This window comes from Martes martes (assembly GCF_963455335.1).
Source record: "Martes martes genome assembly, chromosome: 13".
In the NCBI taxonomy this organism is placed as follows: Eukaryota; Metazoa; Chordata; class Mammalia; order Carnivora; family Mustelidae; genus Martes; species Martes martes.
In genome coordinates this window covers 87923509-87945618 of record NC_137901.1, presented here as the reverse complement: position 1 = coordinate 87945618, position 22110 = coordinate 87923509, and the positions used below count along the sequence as shown (strand labels likewise).

The following is a 22110-nucleotide window of genomic DNA, read 5'->3' as shown; positions in this document are numbered from 1 at the left end:
TGGGTCTGGGGTGGGACTCCAGACCCTGCATTTGTCAGCAGCTCCAAGCGGGGCTGGTGCTGCTCGTGGGCCCCGCTCAGTGATGAGGGAACAGGGAACCGCCACGATATCCTCTTTCTGTAAACAGTCAGGGAACGGTGGCGCTCAGGGAGGCAGGTCTGTGATTGAGTGCTGCCTCGCTGTGCGCCTTTCCCCAGGGGGGGCACTTCTCTCTCAGGGTCCCGGAGGGGCGGTGCCCAGCAGGTGCCCAGCGGGAGGGCAGTAGATGTGATTCCCCATGTCGCTGCCTCCCTTAGGTCCCAGGAACTTCACCTGCGGCCTGAGTCCCACTCCTACCTGCCCGAGCTGGGCAAGTCAGAGATGGAGTTCATCGAGAGCAAGCGCCCTCGCCTGGAGCTGCTGCCCGACTCCCTGCTGCGGCCCTCTCCCCTGCTGGCTGCGGGCCAGCCCGGGGGCTCTGACGACCTGTCCAAGGTAAGACGCCCCGGGGCGGGGACGCCAGAAGGTCTGCGTTTTCTTCTGCTATTGAACTGGGCGCTAGGTGAGGGGTGGGCGTGGCGGGCTGGGGCACAGCCGGGGCAAGAGGCTGGGAGGTGGGACTGAGGGCAGGGTGCGCGAGGCTGGGCAGAGGCTGGGTCTGCACCGACGCTGGCTCCGAGGGTCGCTTCTTGGCTGGAGATGGACCACACCTCCCCGGGCGTGTCCAGCCCGCAGGGCCACCATGCCGCCCGTGCCTCGCGGAGCTCCTTCGCTCGACTCCTCTTTAGAACGGAAAGTCGAGCTGAGATGGTGCCGGGAGCATGTGCATAGCTTAAGCGCCTACTGCATGCTGGTGTGGGAGGTCCTGCTGTTCCGGTCACTCTCAGGACCACTGAGGCCGGAAGCTTCTTTGGTGTCCATTTTACACAGAGGAAGCCGATGGAGGTGCCAAGGGAGGGATCCCAGCCAGTCCCCTGGCCGTCCTGGAAGCTCTTGTACTGCCACTGCCTGGGATGGCACGGGGACTGGGGCCATGTGACACGCTCATCGTTGGCCAGCCGAGTGACGGATGTCACCTCTGCCAGGGCTGAGTGTTTCCTTTCGGCTTCTTCGTGACTGTGGAGACGCGCGTTAGCTGGTTAACAGCCTCCCGGCTGCTGGGTGTGGTCAGCGCTCCTCTTACTCAGCACGGGTGGCAGTGGGAGCCAGGCCAGGAGATGGAAGTGGCCCACTTGGGCCTTCTGGGTCGTCTTCTCTGCCTGATGCTGGTTAGGATTGAATGGTGGGATTCCCGGCCGAGGCATGTCCTTTAGTGGGGGGCTGGCCCAGAAGCGGTGTTCCCATGGTGGCGGTGGTGATGGTAGTTCACGTTAAATGAGCTAGCCAGGTCGTGCAGAATGTGAGCGTGGTTCTGTGGCATGTTCGCAGCCCCGTGAAGTAGGATCACAGACCATACTTCTTATAAAGGGGCCCCAGCCTGAGGGGGAAAGACCCTCCCCTGTGGTCGCTGGGAAGTGGGCCCTGAAGGCCAGACATCCTGGGTCTACAGCCCACCCCTGTCCACCAGGCTCTCCTGCCGAGGGCTTCCCCTCTGGTGCCCCTAGCGGGCCGTCTGCCTCCGTCCTCCCAGTGCCTGCCATCCCCGCACTGGCACCTGGGTCTGTGCCCTCCCCCTGCTTCCTGACTGCTCAGTTTCCTGGGAGGGATGTTGCCATTAAGAAAGCTGTTTCCGTAGGTGGGTCTTGGACGATAGGCGAGTGGCGTATGTGCGAAGGGGCATAGGGCCGTGTCAAGTGGCCAGGTCAAGGGCCATTTCAGGGAGCTTTGATTTCCTTCCTGGGGACTGGAGCCCCCAGTGGGTCGTGCCCCCTGCTCCTGTCCAGTTCTGCCCAGAGAACAGGCCGGCAGCTGTCTCTGGCCAGCCCCCGTCAGGCCTCAGCTGCCCACCCAGTCTGGGCCCTGGCATAGTGGCTCAGAGCCTTTAGGCGTTTGGTTCTCCTGGGGCTCTCCGTGCCCTCCGTGGCCCTGTGATCCTCTGCTTCTCCCTCTTCTCGCAGCTCCCTGGGGAGTCTTAGTCTTTGTGTCTGTTTCTGTCCCTGTGTCTCTGTCTTCTCTTCCCGGAACCTGGGGGTCGGGGGAGTAGTGGGCCCAGCGTTGGGGCCTGCCTGGACCAAATTGCTCCAGGCTGCTTGCTAATAAGAACATTTGGAAAGTCTGAACAGATTCTGGGCAAGGGAGGAAGCCAGGGGAGAACACAACTCTGAAAGTGTTCAGATGTTTTTTTGCGTCTGCTTTGTGGAATTCAGCTGCATGCATGAGACAGGAATTCAGTGGGATTTTTTTTTACAGCCCTGCCCTGCCCCCCAACGCCAGCTGTGTTCCTTTTTCATATAAAAATGTTCTGTTTCATAATCCTTCCCTGCCCTTGAGCCTCTGGAGTTTTGTGGTATCAGGCTTCCTTTGGAATTCATCAGACTTTGTTTTAGGTGAGTTTAGAGTCATACACGGAATGATTTCTGAAAGTGTCTTTGTCTGTTGGGCCTCTGTTGGCTGAAAGGGACAGAAAACCCATGTCAGACTAACTTAAGAATGAGTCCTGGCTCATGTAACTGGAATCCGGGCTTTGTTGACTTCAGGCACAGCTTGATCCAGGTGACATGATGTCACCAGGTCCCCGTCTCTGTTCCTCTCTTTGGTCTGCCTTCTTCTGTGTGGTCTTGATGTGTTAACAAGAAGACAGTTTGCGACTCCAGCCTTTCCTCTTCCCGTGTACAAAGACAGCATAAAGGGAGAGCTTTCCCTCCGTCTCTACTTTTCCAGCCATAGTTGTTTCTTTCCTTGCCTGTTCCTGGGGTCCTTGTCCATCCTGGAACCCCTCATTGTGACTCCAGAGTAGACTGAGTGCCTGAGGCCAGCTCTGACCCTGCCTGAAGCTGGGACGAGGGGGACCTCCCTGGCCACAGGGCTTTTGCTGCCCTTTAATTTTGAATAATGAGTTTTCTGTTCTGTGTTGGCCTGAATTTTACACCAAGGGCATCTGATGGGGGAAATGGTGCCAATTGCTACCTGGCGACCGACTGGGTATGGGTTTGTTGTTTTGCTCTTGTGGCTTTGGGCTGAAGAGAAGGCCAACAGCCATCGGGAGAACCATCTGGAGGCCCAGTAGCCAGGCTCCCTTGGTCCCATTCCTGGAAAACTCAGTTACGGAGAAAGCTCTCTTTGCCCCCGGGTGTGCATCATCTTTTTAAGTCGAGGGGAAATTCCCATAACCTGAAATTAACCGTGCGAAAGTGAACAGTTCAGTGGCATTTAGTAACTTCACGATGCTGGCCAGCCTCTGCTTCTACTAATTCCAGAACATTCTCACATCCTGAGAGGAGACCCCACAGCCATCAGCAGTCGCTCCTGTGTCTTCCCCAGTGCCTGGCAGCCACCTGTCTGCTTTCTGTCTTTTTGGATTTCCCTGTTCTGCATGTTTCCTATAAATGGAATCCCATAATACGTGGCCTTTTCGGTCTGGCTTCTTTGGCTCAGCATCACGCTCTCAAGGTTCATCTACGTTGCGGCACCGATCGGGGCTTTCTGTTCCTCGTTGTGGACGAACCGCGTTCCGTTCTATGATGATCCATGTTGTTTTGTCTGTTCGGCCATGGATGGACCCACTTGTGCATTTTTGGTGAGAATAAAAGCTCTGCCTGAACCTCAAGTGACAAGAACACATTGAAGAAGACAGGTCTTACCCATGAAGAATTTAAGGCAGTTTCCAGCAGCTTTTCCAGCGGTTCCCAGCAGTAGCCAATTGCTTCATCTAAGCCTTGCGCTGACCCTGCCAGCTCTGGGATAGAATTTCTTTCTGCTGGTGTTGCTTGTGAGGACTATTCCTGTCGGGGTTCTGTTTATCTTCCTTCTTGGTCCTGGTGGAAGATCAGAGAGGGGAGGGGAGGTGTCTCTTACAGCAGATAATGCTGCTGGGCTCCAGGACCCACGTCACCCATCCCCTTCTGTCTCCAGAACCCTGAGCTATGACTGAGTCTGCGGGGAGAGACCAGGCATGTGCCCTGGATGCACGGAGGAGGGGGCAGATCTCAATTAGGGGCTGGGGACTGGGGGGCGTGCATGGGAAGGGGAGTCGGGTTTCAGCTGACCCCGAGGTGGAGTCGGGTGTTGTGGGCGGAGGGGATGGCTTGTGCAAAGGCCCTCAGGTGCTGGAGCGCATGAGCTGATTCTGGTTTGGTGTGTATGGGGTTAGGGCCTCCTGATGAGGTGTAGTTAGGGTCCCAAGCCCACTGAGTGTTTTTCTTAGGGAATTTTTCTTTTACACAGTTTTGCCACTAATTTCAGGGGGTCCTGGACTGGTTTGGTTTTGTTTGGAAAGCAGTCTGTGACTGCTTTCCCAATACAGTGGTGGGTGACTAGTTGGACAGAGTCCAGAATGCAAACCTGAGCTGTTTTGCCACCTGGCTGGCCACTGGGTTAGAGCCCTAGTGGGCCTGCACCTCCACATTCCCGGTTTGCTCGTCTGTGTAGTGGGGACAGAGTGGCAGCCCCCGTAGATCTGCTGTGGGACTCTGGTCGGCAGGGTGTGCTGAGGACAGGGACGGGCCGAGCGGGGAGGTTTGATTTCTGCGGCCTCCCTGTGGACACGGCCTGAGCAGTGTGGAGGCCACGTGGTTGAAGGACTTGGGGCTTTTCTGCATTTCTCGAGTGTTCTTTTAATTAATTAATTAATTAACTTATTTATTCGAGAGAGAGGTAGAGCGAATATGCGTGCACATGAGCGGGGAGAGGCAGAGGTGGAGGGAGAAGCAGGCTCCCCGCTGAGCAGGGAGCCCGATGCGGGACTCGATCCCGGGACTCCAGGACCATGACCCGAGCCAAAGGCAGGGTCGCTTTACTGACTGAGCCCCCCCAGGCGCCCCTCCCCTGAGTGTTCTGAGTGGAAAGTCTTAAGAACCGACGCCAGCTCTCTCTACGTCTTAGAGGAAAGCGATGAGGACAGAAGGCAAACCCAGTGACATCCTGAGAACCATCGGGCCATGTGGGCCTCGTGAGGGTCTGCGTGTGGGGGAGGGGTAGATGCATGATGGCACAGCCTCTGACAGTCCTGAGATGGGGAGCACTTGGCAGCCCCTGGGGTTGCAGTTGTCCCAGGAAATAATGTGTCCTCTGTCCTCTGGGTGCAGCTGCCGTGGGGGCAGGGAGGCGGCCGCCTGGAACTCCTCCCGGGGCCTCTGCTGCCAGCAGCTGCCGGCGTGGCCTTGAGGACAGCTCGAGCATGGGCTGGGTTCTGCCCGTGCTGGCCACCAGGCCTGGAGCACGGGTTTGGGGACAGGACAGGTCCAGCCTCACAGCCGCCTGAGAAACCGGGATCATCCCATTGTACAGATGAGGAAGCTGAGGCAGGAGCAGGTCCCTGACGTGCTTGTGGTCACAGCACTGGGGGGTGGCTGAGTGGGCTGGGATCTGAACCTGGGCCCTCGCCCGTGAGCGCTCCAGAGACAGGGACTGGGTTTGGTTTTGTTTTTAACCTCCTCCTCCCCAGGGTGCTCCCGGCACGGCTCAGGTGCTCCGTAAAACCTCTGCTGGAACGAGCGTCGGCGCACAGCCCAATGAAGGGTTCCCTTGTTTGTTTAACCCAATTTTGAAAACGGCTTCATGACACAAAGAGTAATCCTCCAAGAAGGAAAAGCAGAAAAAGACCGGTCCATGGCAGGGAGGGCATGGAAGCCCCACGCCCGCTGCCCGTAGCTACTTGTGCCTCTCTGCGGCTTGTCCCCATGATTCTCGCGTTGTTCTCTATGATAGTCCGTAACTTGCCGATTCGGACAGAGTGCCGTGAACAGGTGTTCGTGGAGGGTCTGCTGGGGCCAGGCCTTGGGGGCTGGGACATGGGGGTCTTGGTGCTTGCTCTTGGGGGGTTTGGTTCTGTGGGAGGACACGGCCAGGCTGGTGGAGCAAGAGAGAGGCCTGCTGTGAGAAGGGAAGGGCTTCGCGACTTGAGGGGAGCTTGGGAAAACTTCCTGATAGGAGGCCATAAGGGATCTGACCTCTGCGGAGTGGGCGGTGGGCTGGGCCGGGTCCCCCAGGCAGGAAGCCCAGGGTGGGCAAAGGCGGTGGCGGGGGGGTGGGATTGGTAGGCAGCCCTGCTTCTGGGATGTGGGGTCTGTCACGGTAGACGTCCTGTGTGCCGGGGCCTGAAGCTGCCGTCGCTGGGAGGTCGGGGAGCGTGGCCGGGCCTGCCGGCTGGGGAGCCCTCTGCGCTGACGCCGTGCTCCTCTTCCCTCCGCTGCAGGACCGCAGCCTGGCGGGCAAGCTGGAGCCCGTGTCCCCTCCCAGCCCGCCGCACGCCGACCCTGAGCTAGAGCTGGTGCCTCCGCGGCTCTCCAAGGAGGAGCTGATCCAGAACATGGACCGGGTGGACCGGGAGATCACCATGGTGGAGCAGCAGATCTCCAAGCTGAAGAAGAAGCAGGTGCGGGCGGGCGGGCGGGGGCGGGGCGCCGGAGAAGAGAGCACCGGGGACCGCAGGGAGCGTGCGCCAGGCCTGCCGGTGTGCCGGCTCGCTTTCCTGCCCCGACGTCCCCTGGGTCAGAGCGGTGTCCTGTGCGGTGCACTGCTGTCCGCAGAACTTTCTGCGGGGCTGGAAATGTCTGGGTCTGCGCTGTCCACGAGGGTAGCCACCAGCCATGTGTGACACACGCATGTGCGGTGAGGAGCTGAACTTCCAGCTTAGTGTGGCTTGAATTAAACGTCACCCGCCCTTGAAGGAACCTCAGGTGGCTGCCGTACCAGCCGGCCGCGGGATGCAGGGCGAGGCGGGAACTCACAGCCAGGCTCCCGGGTTCCGATCTTCCTGCTGCCCCTCCCCAGTGATGTGGGGAGGGCGGTTACCTGTCTGTGCTTCACGCTCCTGAACGTACCCCCTGACCCTGGCCGTGGCCCTGGAGCTTGCATGGGCGGGGCCTCGCAGCTCTGCCTCAGAACAGTCACCTCCCCCAGCCTCGGTTTCCTTTCTGTGAAATGGGAATGGATCTGACAGCTCGTGCTAGGGTTCTGAGGAGGGAACGGGGTTGTGTGGTAGAAACAGATGTTTATGGTAACCCCGAAGACCAAAGAGAAGTTAACATAGAGATTTGTGATAATTTTATGGTTTAGTTTTTAACATAAATTGATTTAAAATTAATCGACGATCTGCGTTTTCCCGGATCCTCTCAGGCTTCCCTTGGGCATCTTCAGGTCTCTGCTTCAGGTCTCTGCTCAGACACCCTGTCCTGGCCTTCACAGGAGCCCTCATCCCCAGCCACCCTCTATCCTGGGGCCAGCAAATCCAGCCAAAGCGGGCTTGATGCAGGTGTTGGCAAATAAAGTTTTATTGGCACACAGTCACGTTCATATGTGTTGTCTGTGGCTGCTTTCTAGACACAGTGGCAGAGCCGCGTGGGCACAACAGACATTGGGCAGCTTGCAGAGCCTAAGGCATCTACTCTTGGGGCCGTCCCTGTTCTGTCCCCGCACGCTTCTTGATGGCGTCACCCTTTGAAGGACTACACATCCTGCTTTGTTACCCTGGGGTCCTCTCCCACTCGAGTGTGAAAGTGGGGTCCTCGTCTCGCTGCTCACGGCCACGCTCCTCGCAGTGCTGGCACATAGTAGGTGCTCGGTAGAAACTGTTGATGGAGTCCATGCGATGCCGGCTTGACCCCGAGAAGCATCTGGGTTGCCCCTGGGGGAAACAGGGTCACACTGGGTGCTCTTTAGGTAAGGAAGTGTGGGCTTCGGGTAGGGTCAAGGGTGGCCCCCGGCCACTGTGGGCAGCGGGTCAAGCCAGCTCAGAGTCCTGTAGGCAGCGGTGGAAGGAGATCCAGGTTGCTGATTGATTCTAAGAGGGCATCAGGGCTGTTGCCCTGGCCCAGGGAAGAGCTGGGACTTGAGCATGGCCCAGCAGCTGCCCTGGTCACTGAGGTTTAGCCGCTGTCCCTGACCTGGGGGATAAGAGGTGGGTTTCCAAGATGGTGGCTCAGGCCTCCTGAATGGAGGCTGGGCCCCGACTGAGGTCAGGCAGCATTTCCAAGGGCAAGGTGGGAGTACTTTGGTTCCTCCAGGCCTGGCTCTGGGATGGGGCTGCAGCCACAGGTCATGTGCACGCGTTTATGACTGGCTGGAAACCAGGTGGCCCAGAGCAGACCTTGATCAATTTTGGGGGCGGAGGGGGTGGATTTCCAGGGTTGGCCTGGCTGCCCTTCTGGAAGCTGCCGCCAGGGGTCACTGTGGGACTGAGGCAGCTTGGCTCCACCGGCCAGGCCTGGGTGCCAGCAGACGCCAGGACTGGGTTTTCTGGCTCCTTCTGCGTGGCTCTTGTCTTGGCTGCCTTTTTGAGTTTATATTGTTCTGCTCCGCGGTCCGTGGTCGTGGGTAGGCTGTGCATTATGAGCACAGAACGGTGTTGAGTTCTCACTCTGGGGGCCCTCTCGGGCTGCGCCGCCCGGGCATTGGCCTTCTGGGCGCCCTTGGACCAGTGTCTTCGGCTGTCCGGTCTTCACTTTCCCTTTGCGGAAGCGAGCGGACGGCGGCGCGAAGGGACGTCCTGCGGTGTTTGGAGAACAAGGGTCCAGCATGAAGGGCAGCAGGCAGAGGAGGGTGAGGGGGTGTTCGCTCGGTCCCACGCCCGCCGCCGGCCTTCGCGTTTACCCCTCGTATCTGCTCTGCGCGGTGGACGCTAAGTTTCCCTTATTTCCACACGAGGAGCGTGAAGCTCAGAGAACTTTAGCCATTTCCCCCTTAGAGAGTGAGGAAGTCCTCGAACTAGGGTTCGAGTCGGCAGAGCTGGGCTGCAGGGTCTGCAGCCTCCCCTGATGGAGACGGTCCTTATAGTGATGAGGAGGATGGTAGCCGCGGGCTTGTCGTGAGCCCCCAGTGGGGCTGCACGTGCACCAGTGTGTCTGGGAGGCACGGTGATACGCCTGTGTTACACACCAGAAAACGGCTGCCCAGCATGGCTCAGCGGCTTTGCTCTTGTTCACTGAGTGAGCTCCTAGGTGGTCAAAGTGGGATTCGAACCGAGAAGGTCTGGCCACATCACTGACAGCCTGCAGCGGGCCCGTCCCTGCCCAATGGGGCCCTCTCCAGGGCTTGGGGTCCCCTGGTGACTCAGAGGAAATGGTTAGCAGCCTGACTTCCTGTGCGAGTCCACTGGGCCTGCCGGGCTGCGCGGGGCCGCCCCTCCACCATGGGGGTGCTCCCTCCCGCCTTCCGCCCGCCAGGGTGCTCACCGCTGCTCTCTCCCCCTTCCCACAGCAACAGCTGGAGGAGGAGGCCGCCAAGCCCCCAGAGCCCGAGAAGCCCGTGTCGCCACCACCCATCGAGTCAAAGCATCGCAGCCTGGTGCAGATCATCTACGACGAGAACCGGGTATGCCCCGCCCCGCCCCGGCCCGTGGGGCCTCCCTCCCTGTTCCCCCACTGGCCCTGCGCTGGCTCCCAGGCGGGATGTGGGTGTTGTGGGGAAGGACCTGTTTTCTTCCTGGGCCTCGGCATTCCCGTCTGAAAAGTGGGGACCTCTGCACAGACCTGGGTTTGGGAGTGGGAGCAGGAAGGGTCAGCCTGTCCAGGGCTGTTGTGGCTGTTCTGCTCAGGCGTGCTGACGGATGTGGACTGTGGCCAGCCTGTGGGACGCAGGGGGAGAGTGTAGGCGTCAAGTTGTAGGTGAGCCTGAGGGGCCGGTTGATTAGAAGGTGGGGGTGGGAAGGACTGGGGGATCAGTTTGGTGCTCATGCAAAAGAAATTCCTGTAATGCAGAGGACAGTAGTAACTTCATTATTATCATTAACAGTAACAGCAGACCTTAGTTGAACAGCTCCTCTTCAGGCAGTGGGCTGGGTTCTGGACATAGCAGTCCCGGCAGGGTAGGTACAGGAATTGTTTCCACTTAACACAGGAAAAAACTGAGGCCCAGAGAAGTTAGGTGGCTTGTCCAAAGCTACATAGCTAGAAAGGGGTGGAACTGGGACTCGAACTTATGGGCCTTAGGGTCCCAGATCATGAGCACTGGCCTCTGCTGACATATAGCCCTGGAAGGGGCTTTGGCATGGTTGAACACAGGGTCTGTAGCAGGCTGTGGGGGCTCCTGGAGATCTGGAGGGTAGCTGCAGGCTGATTGGAGGGGCCTCGGTCCTGGGGGAGCGACTTAGCGTGTCTCTTACGGGCTTGCCCCTGAGAGCTCAGCCTCCATGATTTATAGCGGACTCTTTGCAGACGTGCTCAGGGCCTATGGATGTGAGTCCTCTCCCTTGTTTGACTGATGAGGAAACGTGAGTCCCTACGGAGGGATTCTTCCTTGTCTGAGGTCACACAGTGAAGCGTGATGGATGGGGGACCGCTTCTCCTGCTTTGTCTCCTCTGGTCCCCCTGCCTGCCCAGAGGTCCTGGCCATCCTTCCCAGCAGTCTCTGCTGTAGGATCTGCCCCTGGCTGCTGGACCAGTGCTCAGAGCCCAGGTGGGGGCTGGGGGTCCTGGGGGCTGGTAGCTTCTGGAGCCCGGGAGCGTGTGCTTTTGGTGCCTGTGGCTGTTGCTTCAGACAGGGATCTCCTGGATCTCCTGGATTGGCGTTGCTTCCACCTCTTGAGGCAGCACCAGATGCCAGGTGACACTGAGACTGCCGGGGGTCTAGAGCGCATGCTGGGCCCCCTCCCTTACCCTGGCTCCCACCCCAAGGCCCGCTAATAACGATCCTGATGCTAGGAGAGCCGCTGGGTCCCATAGGCTTTAGCCAGATGCCCCGGCTTCCCGTCCCGTCTTCACCATCCCCTGGCTTTGTGACCTTGGGCAACTGACTTACACCTCCCCGTGACTCACCGGCAGAGTGATGATAATTCTAGCACCTCCCTGGCCTGGTGGTGTGGGAACGAGGTGAGTTCATCATGGAGTGCCCTCAGAACAATGCCTGGCACTGGGCTAGGGCTTACGCGGGACATGACTTCACGTAATTCTCTCCCGATGTGCATGAAACAGGCACTGTTCTTCTCTCCATTTTACTCATAAAGAAACTGAGGCTCAGAGAGGGAAGGTGAGCTGCCTGAGATGGCCCAGCAAGTACGCTTTGAGCTGGGAATCGGAGCCAGGGTTGAGCGGCCTCCAGGATGCCGTGGTGGAGGGGGCAAGGGCAGGGCTCCCGGGTGTCGCCCCAGGCAGCCCTCCGCCGACCGTCTCTGATCTTGGGGTGAGAGAGCGGGCATGCAACCCTCAGGCAGCTGTGGAGGCAGATTGGTGCCTTTTGCCCTTGGTCCTTGGTCCTCGTCATGGGCTCGACCTGTTGGGAGTGCCTTTGGTGCCCTCTGTGGGAAGCTCACTCCTCTTCCCAGCCCGGCGACTGGCCCGCCTTTCCCCGGGGTTTGTGCCTCGGGTCGCACCAGGTCTTCCCCAAGAGCCATGTCTGCAGAGCGAATTGGTCTCTGGCTCCCCGGCCTCAGCGCTCCCCTCTCCCCCAAGAGCGGTTAAGACACCCCCTCCCAGTTCTTACAGGATGGTCTCCCTGCCAGAATTCCCGCCTCCTTCCGTCCAGATTTTCTGCAGCTTCTGTGTGAGTGGGCAGGTCGGCGGGGAGGGGGCTTGGACTCCAGGCCAGCCTACGCCCGGATGAGCTGGGTGGTTTATTTTTGTCTCAGGTCTTCGGTTACTCTGGGTCCTGGCTATATTCTTGAAGTCACAGGGTTGGTGGGGCTGAGATGGCTGGAAGAAGGGCTTTGTAAACCGTGGAGTCCTGTCCCAGAAAGGGTCCCGTGAGTCGAGACTCTCGGATACAAGAGAGAGAAACGCAGCTCATGCTGCTTGAGGCCCAAGAGGGGTTCCTGAATCTTCTAATGAGAGTTGGTGTTGGTCGCTTCAGGCGTGGGTGGATCCAGGCACTCCACTGAAGAGGTCTGGGAGCTGTCCGTCCGCATCCCCGCTCTCTCCGTGCCAGTGTCATTCTCAGCCAGGGTTCCCCAGCGCAGGGAAAAGCTGCTGCCTCCTCAGCCCACGCGCCTCCCAGGGCAGATAGGAAACAGTCCCAGGCTTGGTGCTCACTGGCTGGCTGGAACCACGTGCTCATTTCTCAGCCAATCCCAGGCCCGGGTGGTGGGGGTCTGACTCCACTGATGGGTCAGGATTGGGTCTCAGGCCCACCCTTGGAGAGTCCCGGTCCCAGGGACTAGATAGAAGGAGGAGGATTCTCCCAAGGGGAGAGGAGGCTGGCCAGGCACATGCAGCCTGTGCCCCCCAACTTCGGGCTGGTGATTACCACGTTGGGGTCCGAGAGTGCTGGCACTGCCCCGTGTGCCCCAGCACCGTAGGCTGGGGGCTTCGAACCCATTTCCTGGGATTGCATTGCGGTGGTGTCCCGATGCTGTAGGAGTGACTGGGTTAGTTTAGACTGAAGCTCTGGTAACTTCTGTGAGGCCACTCAGTAGCTATGAGTGGCGGATTAGGACTCGAACCCTGGTTCCTGGGATGTTGAGAGCCGACCCCTGCTGGGTAAGTTCAGGTTGCTTGGGGGCATGACACTCATCCTCTTTATTCATTCATTTGTTCATCCGTTCAGCAGCCGTGTAAATGAACCCTCTCTCTGTGTCTGCCACTGTTCCAGGCAGTGGGGCACAGCAGTGACCTTGGCTCACTCGCCTGGATTCTCTGGCGGGAGAGACATAATCTCACAAGTCACCACACACGGGCATACTGTTGATCCAAGGATTTTGTCCCTTATTATCCCTGAATTTGCCTTTTTCTCTATTTATACCCTCACTCTGCCCTAGCCTCACTGGCGTTTGCTCTGCCTACCTCAGGACCTTTGCACTGGCTGTGTCCTCTGCCTGGAGCTCCTTTTTCCCACTGGGTTCATTTCCTTGCTCCTTCGGCTCTTTGCTCTAATGTCCCCTTTTTAGCAAGGCCTGATACAAGCCTCCATCTAGTCTTTAAAACCCTTCAAGGAACGTTTCTCCTCTTCCTGGCTTTAATTTTCTTTTTTGCCCTTGTTCCAACTCCACTGGACGTGATTCACATTTTATTGTTTATTCTGTTTATTGTAAACAGAAGTTCTGTGAGAGCAGGCATCTTTGTGTCTGTTTCCCAGCTGTATCCCCAGCTCCTGGAACAGTGCCTGGCACATAGTAGGTACTCAGTAAACCTTTTTTGAATAAATGCGGGATGGCAGAGAGGAGGGGAGACTCTTTCCCTTGGAAGAGTCCTCTGGTTTGGGGGCTGCTGCTTTGGGTCTCTGGCCCCCGCGGAGATGAGCTTGGAGGGGGGTCCCTCGGTGCAGGCTGAGCCTCAGGGCCTGGAGGCTGGGTGGGCAGGAAGCCCCGCCGCTGCCTTTGGCAGGAGCAGCCAGAACTTACTGCCCCTTGGGGGATCAATAGGATTAAATTTTAATCCTCCTTCCTTCCCTGCTGGTTCCTCTGAGAGGTGGATGACAAGGGTCTGTCTCTAAATGCCTTGCCGGCTGGAAAACGCAGCTTCCCTGCCGGGCAGGGCCTGTCTTGGTTTTCTGCATATTGGACTCTGGCTCATTATCCATTCGGGGCACACGGGTGGGACGCCCAGCACGCGCAGCGGGAGCCGGCTGAGCAAGGCTTTTCCTGCCTCCCCGGAGCCGCCTGTGTGCGAGGGGCGGGCAGGTGCCCACAGATGGCGGAACAGGAGGCAGAGTCTCTGCAGGGCCCCTGGGGGCAGGAACTGGGGGGGGGTGGTGGGCTGGGATTGGGATTGGAAGCAGTGAGTGGGCCATCCCCCCACCCCCAGGAAGAGGACTTTCTGGTGGGGGATGGGGGGGTCCCGGCACAGGCAAGGGCCCAGAGAGGGGCAGGGTCTCATTTGATCTTCAAAAGGAGTTGTGTGGGGTGGGAGGAGGTGGAGGCCTCCGGGGTCTAGGAGCCTGCTCACACTCCAGAGTTCAGGGAAAACAAGCACACGCAGCGCTACCAAAGGCTCATGTAGTCTGATTCTGTGGGAACCCTGGCCGGTGGCCGTTTGAGGTAGACTTCCTGGGGGCTTGGGCAGGACCTGGACTAGGTCCCCAAACATGGGTGCTGCTGGGACAAGCCAGAAGGGTGTTTCCAGGGCCGAGGACGACCTGGCGGTGAAGAGGCTGCACCGATGGGGGGCAGAGCCTGTCCGTGCACATACGTGTGTGCGTGTGTCTGAGCGGACCTGTGGGTGTGTGCATGTGTGTGAATGCACCTGTGTGTGCGTCGCCTGTGTGGGGCACACCTCTGGTGACTGGTGCCCCGAATCAGAGAGAAGACCACGTCTTTTGTCTTCTATTTCAAGCATAGTATGAGTAAGGATGTTGTTTTGTTTCCATTTTTTTAAAGAGGATTTATTTGAGAGCGAGCGAGCGTGCATGCACATGGTGGGGCGAGGGTCGGAGGGAGAGGAAGTCACCAGTAGTCTCCATGCTCAGCACGGAGCCTGATTCGCGGGGTTTGAGCTCATGACCCTGAGATCACGACCTGAGCCAAAACCCAAAGTGGGATGCTTAACTGACTGTGCCGCCCAGGTGCCCCTGGTATGGGTTTTCTGTAACATGATTAGGGCTCCTGCTGGCTCAGTCGGACAGCATTTGACCTAGATCTCAGAGTCACGAGTTCAAGCCCCATGGTGGGGCATGGAGCCTGCTGAAGTAAATAAATAAGAAGAAAATAAACATAAAATGTGGTTAGGGCACGTTAGCAGGTTAAAATGACTAATAGTGTTACTAATAGTACTAATAGTGGGGTTGGGAGCTGAGACCATGAAGGATTTTTTGGAGTATTTCCGGGGTCCAGGCACCCCGAGGCCAGCTTCAGACTCTGTGGCCACCCTGAGCTGTGCCTCGGGCTTTCAGAGCGGTGCTCTGGTCCGGGCGCCCCCCTGCCCCCAGCCTCCATGCCTGGGCATCCTGACTATGCCTGGGGTCCAGGCTTCCTCCCGATTGCATCTTCTGCACATAGCACTGTTGGCCTGGTGAGTTCGTTAACGCAAATTCTGCCCTCCCCACCATATCTCCTCATCACACGCCCCACGGAAGCTCTGGGCCGCGTCTTCGGGCCTCGTGTGCAGACGAGCGCGCTGGACTTCTGGGGTCCTGCTTCCCTGAGTCACTGTGGTGCTTGGCGGGTGGACGCAGTGTTGGGGGGGAGGGTGCCGTGGACGGGACGTTGGGGTGTCGGGCCTTCTGGGTAGGTGGGTGCATGGGTGCTGCCCCCATTGTGCAGATGGAGGGCTTGAGGCCCAGAGCTCAGGCCAGAATAGGCAGCTGAGGAGCTAGAATGGGGGCGGGGGGTGGTCACTGGTGGGGGCCAGCCAGGGGGCCAGCCAGGATGAGGGTCTGGAGCCCCTGCCCAGGAGGAGCAGGGTGTGTGTGTGTGTGTTTAGGGAGAGGGATGCGCGTGTGTAACTAGGTAGCTGTGCTCACGTGGATGCAAGTGCAAGTGCTCGTGTGCTGGCTCGTTTAGAGCACACGTGCACGTGTGCACTGCACCTGCATTCACATGTGTGCGCGTGGGCCTGTTGGTGGCCTCTTGTATCTGTGTGTCTGACTTGCGTGCATGCGTGGTCATCCTGCGTTTACATGTCCACACACAGGTGTGTGTGCGTGTGTCTGAGTGGGCCTGTGGATGACTGTGCACGTGTGTGAATGCACGTGTGTGTGTGAGCACCTGTGGGGCACACGTGTGGCAATTTGTGTACTTACACACCCCTGCAGTTGTCGGCACACTTGTTAGCTGTGTGACACATGCTGGTGTGGACGTGGATCGGTGTGCTTGGGCACCTGTGTATGTGAATGCATGTGTGTGTGTGTGTGTGTGTGTGTGTGTGAGAGTCACCTTGTGTGGCACGCAGGTGTAGATGGTTGTGCCCTTATAGACGTAGGCATGGGACATAGTCCCGCGGGCCCACCAGGCTTGTGTGCCCCTGTGTATGCAGGTGACCGTGGGGTTGCATGGCCTGGGCACAGCCCCCAGGCTCTCTGGCCACCGGGAAGTGTGGCTGCCCAGACCACAGGGTCCCCTGCCAGAGTGCCGTCTCTTGAGTGAGACTCAGCCTGCCCCCCACCAAGTTTGGTGAGAGCTCCGTCCTTCCTGGCGGCGTGAGCTCCTGGGGTCGTCTTCTGGGAGCTGAGCCGGGCACCCTCTGGCAGTGGCCTCCCAAAGGCCAGGTACTGTGGGGGCCCCTCGGGACCCTCCAAGCAGTTCGGCTTCGGTTCCTCAGGTGGCAAGAAGCCGTCAGCTGAGGGCGCGGGAGGGAGTTTCAGGAGCGGGGCTGAATCCGTGGCCCACACCTGTGTTCCCAGCCGTGCTCCTTGCTGGCAGGGGGGGGTTGCCCTCCATTTGAAGGGGGGTGTGAAGAGGAAAGTGACAACATGCATGTCACTTTGTTCCTTGCAGAACGTCCTTGTAAGAGTGCTGGGGGTCTGGTAGCCTGGGTGAGTGTGGCCATTGTGCTGATGGGGAGACCGAGGCCCAGACAGGTGGGGTGGCTGGCTGAGGCTTAGAGCGGAGCTGGTTCCCAGACGTTGCCCCAGGCGGACGGGTTGTCCTTGACCGTGAGACGTGGTGAGAAAGCCCTGCCTGTGTGGGGGAGAGGCCCAGTAGGCGGGATACCCCCCCCCCCAAGTTCCCCGTGAACTGACAAGCACACTCCTCCCACTCTGCCCCTTCAGGCTGAGCCAGAGAAGTGGGGTGGGGGTGGGGACGGAGCAGGAGCAGTGGTGGGGGGCACGTGGAGGGGAGGTGCCCCCAGGGCAGCGTGAGGAGGTGGGCCTGCTGGGAGCCATCCTCTACCTGTCCCTGGAGCTGCACGCTTCCAGGCTGGCGGCATGGCCCAGAGCTCAGCTTCCTTGTGTGTAAATGGGCTGATGCTGGAATCTTCTGAATAGGGTTCTTGCAGGTGTGCAAACACCTGGGGCACGCACGGGCTGTAGTAGAGGGCCTGGCCCACGCAGAGGCCCACCATGCGAGCCGTGGCCTGGTGCTTGTCGTCAGCCGCAGTGAGAGTGGTCGCCAGCCCGTAAGGAGCGGCCCAGGTGGCTCCGTGGCCCTTGCTCCGGGCATCACGCTGTCCAGCCCTGCCAGCGCTGCGGCATCTCAGGGTCGTTTCCACGTCAGTGGGTAAACGGGCGGGGGGCATCTCTGGGAAATCGAGGTGCATCTTAAAAGGCCCCAGGGTTGCTGAGGGCCGAGGATTGGAACCGGGTGGGGGCAGTGTTAGGAGCCGAGGCACGGTTCACACCAGGCACGTGCTGGCAAGCTGGCGGTCCAGGGCAGCCTGTCTCTTTAAATGGGCAGTTCCCGCTGACCTGCACAGAACCTCGTGACCGCACAGAAACTCCTATTCATCTCTCAAAACCCATCTTAGGTATTCCTCCCGTTACTTTTCTGGAAAGACTCGAGCCCTGCTTTATGCCTTACGTGTCCACCACACCTGCCTCCTCTGCTGGGCGTACCAGTCTGCCATCATTGCCTTGACCAGCTGCTCTTTAGATCTGGGGGTTTTGCAGGGAGGAGCTGGGCCTCATTCATGTCCTGGTTTGCCCCAGTGCTCAGTACAGAGTGGGTGCTCAGGAAATGTTTGGGTAGCTGCCCTGTCCCCTCTCCACCCCATCCCCATTCCCTCTCTTGACCTGGCTCAGGAATTTTCCTGTCTTCAGCCCCACCGGGACATTCTCTTGCTTTGCGGTGAGCCTGGGGCAAGATGGTGGGGGTCCCCAGCCCAGGGGAGGTCCCGCATGGGATCCAGCCCTTGTCTTTCTTCCTTCTTGGAGCCTGGAGATCAGCAGGACTTTTTCTGTATGTCATTTTTCCGTGCCTGTTTCATGTCTGTTAAATGGGGACATGTCTCGGATCTGCCTCATGTCGTGTTTGTGTGATTTAAATACTAATAATGTGTGCTCTGTGCTGGTTGCTTCGCCTGTAGTAGCTCCTGGATAAAATGGAAGTCGTTACAGTACTGCTTTGCCCTCTGATGTTTTGGCCCCCAGCCACACGCTGAGGCTGCTGGTCTCGGGGTGTTGGCTCTGCACAAGGGGGCTGAGAGCATGGCTTGTTCCTGGGTGGGCTGGGCCCAGGGCTCTAGGCGGAGCTCGTTCTAGGTGCCAGCTTGAGCCCACCTACATATGTACCCACTGTCCATCCCCAGTGGCTAGGAGAGGGGGAATGGGTTGGCTTTTGGCACTCCTCCTCCTTGCTGTGACATCAGGAGCCTGGGCCTCGAATTCTCTTGGCAGTCATGCTCCCCAGTACTCTGGGAATACCCCCTTTTAGTGGGTCTGGATTTGGGGATTGTTGATGGTGACTTGCTTGGCCTGTCGTCCCGGCTTCATGCAGATCCTAGATGGTCTCCCTGAGTTTGGCTGAGTCCAGAGCACCCAGCCTTTTCTGGGTCACCGGAGGACTCAGGTCTCCCTCATGCATGCTGTGGGCACCCCGCTTTCCGCATGGCGGCCCAGATCCGACAACAACCCCACAGAAGCCACCATCCACAGCTCTCTGTCCACCCCTTCCCCCAGCTGGCCCTGGTGGTCCCGGGCTGGGGGCCCATGGGGACCGGCGGATGCACAATGTCCGCCTTTATGGCCGGGCCCGGAGGTCCAGCCTGCCGCCTTCACAGCCACTGAGCGCTTTCTGCCACATGTTCCTGTTTTCCTAATAAGTCCTGGGTTGTGAGTGGGGAGGGAGGCGGGGAGGCCCCCGGGCAGCTCAGAAATAGTCACATGATTGTGAAATACAAGAATCCTAGAAAGGGTATCTCTGAGCGCCTCTATCTCCACCCCCCCCTTCCCTGGCTGGCGGCACCAGCTCTGAGGTAATTGCCGACACCCAGCCAGCTTCCAGACGCAGGAAGGCATCTTGGGCCTGGCAGAGTGGCCCGCTGGCAAGGAGCTGTGCCCGCAGCACTGGGCCCCGAGGGACGCAGGCCTGAGGGTTTGGGGGGGGTGGTGCCGGGCCACAGAGAACACCGTGTGTTTGTTCGAATCGAAACTTGGCGGGCTTACCAGGGCCTCTGCAGGGGTATTGAGGCCCCTCTGTTTGCTTCCAGCCCGGGGAGGGCTTGCAGGGGGACCCTGCACCCCCCTGCTCCGGGGCCGTGGATTGGCTGCTGGCTTGGGCAGCTGCCTGCTGTTCTGGAGGCCTCTATTTATAATCTGTTCTGTGTGTTTTTTTTTTTTTTTTTTAATTTCTCCTCCTCCCCATCACCCTGCAGAAGAAGGCCGAAGCTGCACATCGGATTCTGGAAGGCCTGGGGCCTCAGGTGGAGCTGGTGAGCTGGGGGACAGGGTGGGCAGCCGTGGGCGCGGTGGCGGGGGGGGGGGTGGCTGGAGAGGTGGGCAGGGCGGCAGGTGGGCGTGGAGGGGAAGGAGGAAGTCGGCTGTTGCCAAGGCTGTCCTGTCCTCTGGAGGAGGCAGGAAATACACCCTTCTGATAAGAGGGACTGGCGGGTAGCGGGCGGGTGGCTGGGCCTGCCGTGCTGGGGGCAGGGGGTGGGGGCAGGGGAGCCAGCGCTCTTGCGGTCGGGACACAGTGAAGGCCAGCGAGGTTGGGCTGACTTGGCATGGGAAGCCGGTACTCTGGGCCGTGTGATCTCTGCTCCTTAATCGCTGTGTGGGCCCAAGCGGTTCTCCCCACCTCCTGTCCCTCAGTTTCCTCATCTGTAAGATGGGAATAATGACATACATCCCGTTGGGTTGCGGTGAGGATTAACCATATTAATTTTTGCAAAGCCCTGAGCTCCACGCCTGATGGACGGTGAGTGCCGAGCCCTAGCGCTTCCTCTCGTTGGTGGCACTGCTGTCAGTGGCATTTTACTGATGGGAAGCAGACCCCAGGCCTCTTCTGTCTTACGCACCCCGTCACCTTTAGATCCAAGTCAAGGGAATGTGGAAACTCCTGGCTGATGGGCAGCCTCAGCGCCAGGAGAAATGGCCAGAGCCCCACCTGCCCCGGACCAGTGAGTGGTGCCCCGGGCAGGTTGGCGCAGAGCTGTAGGGCAGTATGGACGGACACGCATACACAGGACGGCTGTGAGGGGCCCTGTGAGTGTGGCCTGTCCGGGGAGGGACGTGTGCTCCTCCTGTGTCATCAGGTCTCGTGCCTTTGGAACCTAATTTTAAATCCCGCTCCACCGTGTGTTTGTTGAGTGGCCTTGAGTAGAGGACTCGGTTTCCTTTTCTGCGAAACGGGAACACCAGGATCTTTGCGGGGGAGGGGGGTGGCGGGAAACAATGAATGGTTAAGGCTGTCTTAGCACTGCCTTGGCCTGCTGTCAGCCCTCGGTGGCTGTGGACCCTTAGGAGGGTTGACTGTTCGCCCCTGGAGTCGTTTCCTCAGGGACAGCTGTGCCCCAGCCTGGAGTCCACGTACTCAGGCCATGGCAAAGCAGGTGCGGCCCCAGGTCCTGTCAGGACTGAGCCAGGCCGGCAGTGGGGGGCTCCTCGGGCTCGGGGGCTGGGCCTCGCACCCCTTTGGGTTGGGCAGCAGGCTCCCCTCCTAGGGCTTGCTTTTCCCTGTTGGGCATGATTTCTGGGAGGTCTCTGAGACCCTCTTTTTTTTTTTTTTTTTAAATGTAGCTTTATTGAGCTAAACTTCACATGCCATACACCCGTTTAAATCAATGTGTACAGTTAAGTGCTTTTTAGTATGTTCACGGATGTGCGCGACATCTTCAAGTCAACTTTGGAACGTTGCACCATCTCAAACAGAACTCCACGTCCCTGACTGTCACGTCCTTATCTTTCTCTCCCTGCCCTCCCCCAACCTGCCACTACTCATTGACCTTCTGTGTCTGCGGACTCGCCTGCTAGGGCGTTCGTATCAATGGACTCACACACGGTGTGGCCTCTCGTGACTGGCTTCTTTCACCCCGCGTACGTTCTCAGGGTTCGTCCGTGCTGTGGCAGGTGTCAGGACGTCATCCGTCTTTAGGGCTGGATAGTATTCCATTGTGTGGGTAGAGCACATCTGTTCACCCACTGGGGTATTGACGGACACGAGGAGCTGTCGTTCGTGGCTGTGAACATGGCCGGACGCGTCTCCGTGTGGGAAGGTGTTCATCGCTGTTGGGTGCACTTGTGGGACTGAAAGTGGTGGGTCACGGTCACTCTGTGTGTAGCCTCTTGAGGAATTGCCAGACCGTTTTCGCAAGCTGTGTACCGTTTCCATCCCCATCAGTAAGGTCCTGCTTGCCTCGGTTTCCCCTCTTGTCAACAGGGATGGCAGGACCAGAGGTGGCAGCCAGCCATTTCCAGACCTGGTGGCTCTATCTCTCCTCGCTCCTGACCTGATGAGTTCCAGGGGCCTTCTGAGTGGGGGGAGTGGGTGGAGGGTGCTGTGTCCAGATGCCTGGGGGATGCTCAGGGTGAGGCTGCCCTCCCAGCGAGGGCGGAGAGCCCCCGTCCCTGTCCTTGCCCAGCAGCCTCCCCCCAAGCTAAGTGCTCAGGGAAGCAGGGTCAGCCTCCCTGTTGGTGGGGTGGGGCGTCCGTGGGGCTCACAGTCCAAGTGATTCTTTTGTGGGTCTAAACAGGGTGAGGGGATTGTCCCCTGCTTGGGGGTCTCAGAGCGGAGACCCCCTGAAGGCTGGCGGCACGGGAGGCCGAGGTCTGGGGTGTTTGGTGTGTTTGATGGCTGCAGGGCTGTCAGCTGGAGCCCCTCGAAGTCGGCAGCTTCTTGGCTTGGTGGCCTTCGGGGGGGCTGTGGAGGGGACCCACTCTGACAGGGCACCTGCTTTGTGTTTGGCCTCGTGGAGGGGGTCACTGTCTGTTTTCTAGATGAGGGTTGGGGAGGGCAGTGCCCTGTCTAGGGTCACACAGCCGGGGGTGGGGAGGGGAGGTGTGCTGAGCTTGCGGGATTGTGGCCAGCCGGGGTCTACCCTCAGTCTTGGTCACCAAAACGTCCCAGTGGCCCGAGGTGTCCTCCGAGGAGAGGCAGCTCAGAGGTGTACTTCACGGAGGGCCTGGTGCTACTGACCCGAGGTCTCCCTCTGGCACCTACGTCCAGGGAGCACTTAGCCTGGGGAGAGCCTGCTGGGCCTCAGGGACAAGGATGGGTGCTCTCCGCCCCCGCTGGGAGGGCAGCCAAGGCCTAGGGGAAGTTTGCGCCAGAAAGCAGGCGCACAGCACGGGCTGGGC

At 59.1% G+C, this 22110-nt stretch overlaps 1 protein-coding gene across 4 annotated transcripts in view; it reads left to right on the top strand.

Moving 5' to 3' along the window:
- Nucleotides 1-22110, top strand: part of NCOR2 (nuclear receptor corepressor 2) — a 208972-nt gene that overhangs the window by 73837 nt on the left and 113025 nt on the right. For all 4 annotated transcript variants that reach the window (XM_080821217.1, XM_080821215.1, XM_080821216.1 and 1 more), the window contains 4 exons: nucleotides 297-474; nucleotides 6272-6451; nucleotides 9274-9387; nucleotides 19191-19247. In XM_080821217.1, the coding sequence (XP_080677343.1) occupies nucleotides 297-474; nucleotides 6272-6451; nucleotides 9274-9387; nucleotides 19191-19247 (529 nt within the window). The remainder of the gene's footprint in view (nucleotides 1-296; nucleotides 475-6271; nucleotides 6452-9273; nucleotides 9388-19190; nucleotides 19248-22110) is intronic.